The 1,866-nt window shown below is 38.5% G+C and overlaps 1 protein-coding gene across 1 annotated transcript; it reads left to right on the forward strand.

Moving 5' to 3' along the window:
• Positions 1–760: 760 nt before the first annotated feature.
• LOC127082765 (secreted RxLR effector protein 161-like) lies at positions 761–1,411 on the forward strand (the record flags this gene model as incomplete). The annotated part of the gene is made up of 1 exon (XM_051022997.1): positions 761–1,411. A coding segment is annotated over exon 1 (651 nt), but the record flags the coding sequence as incomplete, so codon positions are not given.
• Between the last annotated feature and the right edge of the window lie 455 nt (positions 1,412–1,866).

Raw genomic sequence — 1,866 nt, forward strand, 5'->3', positions numbered from 1 at the left:
AATTAACCCTATAGGATGCAAGTGGGTCTTCAAAAAGAAGACTGACATGGATGGTAAGGTACATACCTATAAGGCAAGACTGGTTGCAAAAGGATATAAACAAATTCATGGGATTGACTATGATGAAACCTTTTCACCAGTTGCAATGCTTAAATCTGTTCGGATTTTACTTGCTATCGCTGCATATCATGATTATGAAATATGGCAGATGGATGTCAAAACTGCTTTCCTTAATGGAAATCTTCTTGAGGATGTGTACATGACACAGCCTGAAGGATTTGACATACCAGAGGAAGCCCAAAAGATATGTAAGTTACAAAGATCAATCTATGGATTGAAGCAAGCTTCCAGAAGCTGGAATCTTCGTTTTGATGAAACAGTAAAACAATATGGATTCATCAAGAACGAAGATGAGCCTTGTGTCTACAAGAAGGTTAGTGGGAGCATGATCGTTTTCCTGGTATTATATGTAGATGACATATTACTCATTGGAAACGATATCCCTACCCTACAACAAGTAAAGTCTTGGTTAGGGAAATGCTTTTCTATGAAGGACCTAGGTGAAGCAGCCTATATATTAGGAATCAGAATCTATAGAGATAGATCACAAAAACTGCTTGGCCTAAGTCAGAGTACATACATAGACAAAGTGTTGAGACGCTTTAATATGCATGATTCCAAGAAAGGATTCATACCTATGCAACATGGCCTGTGTCTATCAAAAACACAATCCCCTTTAACTAAGGAAGAAAGGGATCGCATGAATAAGATTCCATATGCATCTGCAATAGGATCTATCATGTATGCCATGTTATGTACTCGACCAGATGTCTCGTATGCTTTAAGTGCAACGAGTAGGTACCAATCTGATCCTGGTGATGCTCACTGGGTAGCTGTCAAGAATATCCTTAAGTATTTAAGAAGGACTAAGGACTCATTCTTGATATATGGAGGTCAGGAAGAGTTGGCTGTAATTGGATACACCGATGCTAGCTTCCAGACAGATAAGGATGACTTTAGATCGCAATCTGGTTATGTGTTTTGCTTAAACGGTGGCGCTGTGAGCTGGAAAAGTTCAAAGCAAGATACAGTTGCTGATTCTACAACCGAGGCCGAGTATATTGCTGCCTCAAGTGCAGCGAAGGAAGCTGTTTGGATCAAAAAGTTCATTAGTGAACTTGGCATAGTCCCTAGCATTGTGGATCCCATTGATCTCTACTGTGATAACAATGGTGCTATCGCACAAGCCAAGGAGCCTAGATCTCACCAACGATCCAAACACATACTTAGGCGTTATCATCTCATTCGAGAGATAATAGATAGAGGAGATGTGAAAATATGCAGAGTACCTACACTTGACAATATTGCTGACCCACTGACAAAGCCTCTTGCGCAGCAGAAGCATGATGGCCATACTAGATCTATGGGTATTAAGGGTATGCCTGATTGGCTCTAGTGCTAGTGGGAGATTGTTGGTGTAAGCCCTAGAGGCCAATACTTTTGGTACTTGTATCGAATTATTTATTAATAATAAAAGGCTTTTTCTTTATTACGTTTGTTTAATAAAGTCCCTAGAATAGTTAGTCTGTTTAATGTATCAAGTATGACTTAATCATGAGGTCACATTAAACATAAGGACATTATTCTTAAAGTATCCGTAGTCGAGCTTTAGTGTGAAGTGGGATAACATTAAAGCATTAAGACTATTATGTTTGTAGACTGATGATCACATCTCATGGATCATGGATAAAGAGTTATCAAGTCTTAAACATAGGTATGAATATTAGGAGTAATATTTATACCGGATTGACCCACTATGAGGATACTATATAGAAAGTTATGCAAGGTGTCATAAGTTATTCTCAT

Source organism: Lathyrus oleraceus, chromosome 5 (genome assembly GCF_024323335.1).
Source record: "Lathyrus oleraceus cultivar Zhongwan6 chromosome 5, CAAS_Psat_ZW6_1.0, whole genome shotgun sequence".
NCBI lineage: Eukaryota > Viridiplantae > Streptophyta > Magnoliopsida > Fabales > Fabaceae > Lathyrus > Lathyrus oleraceus.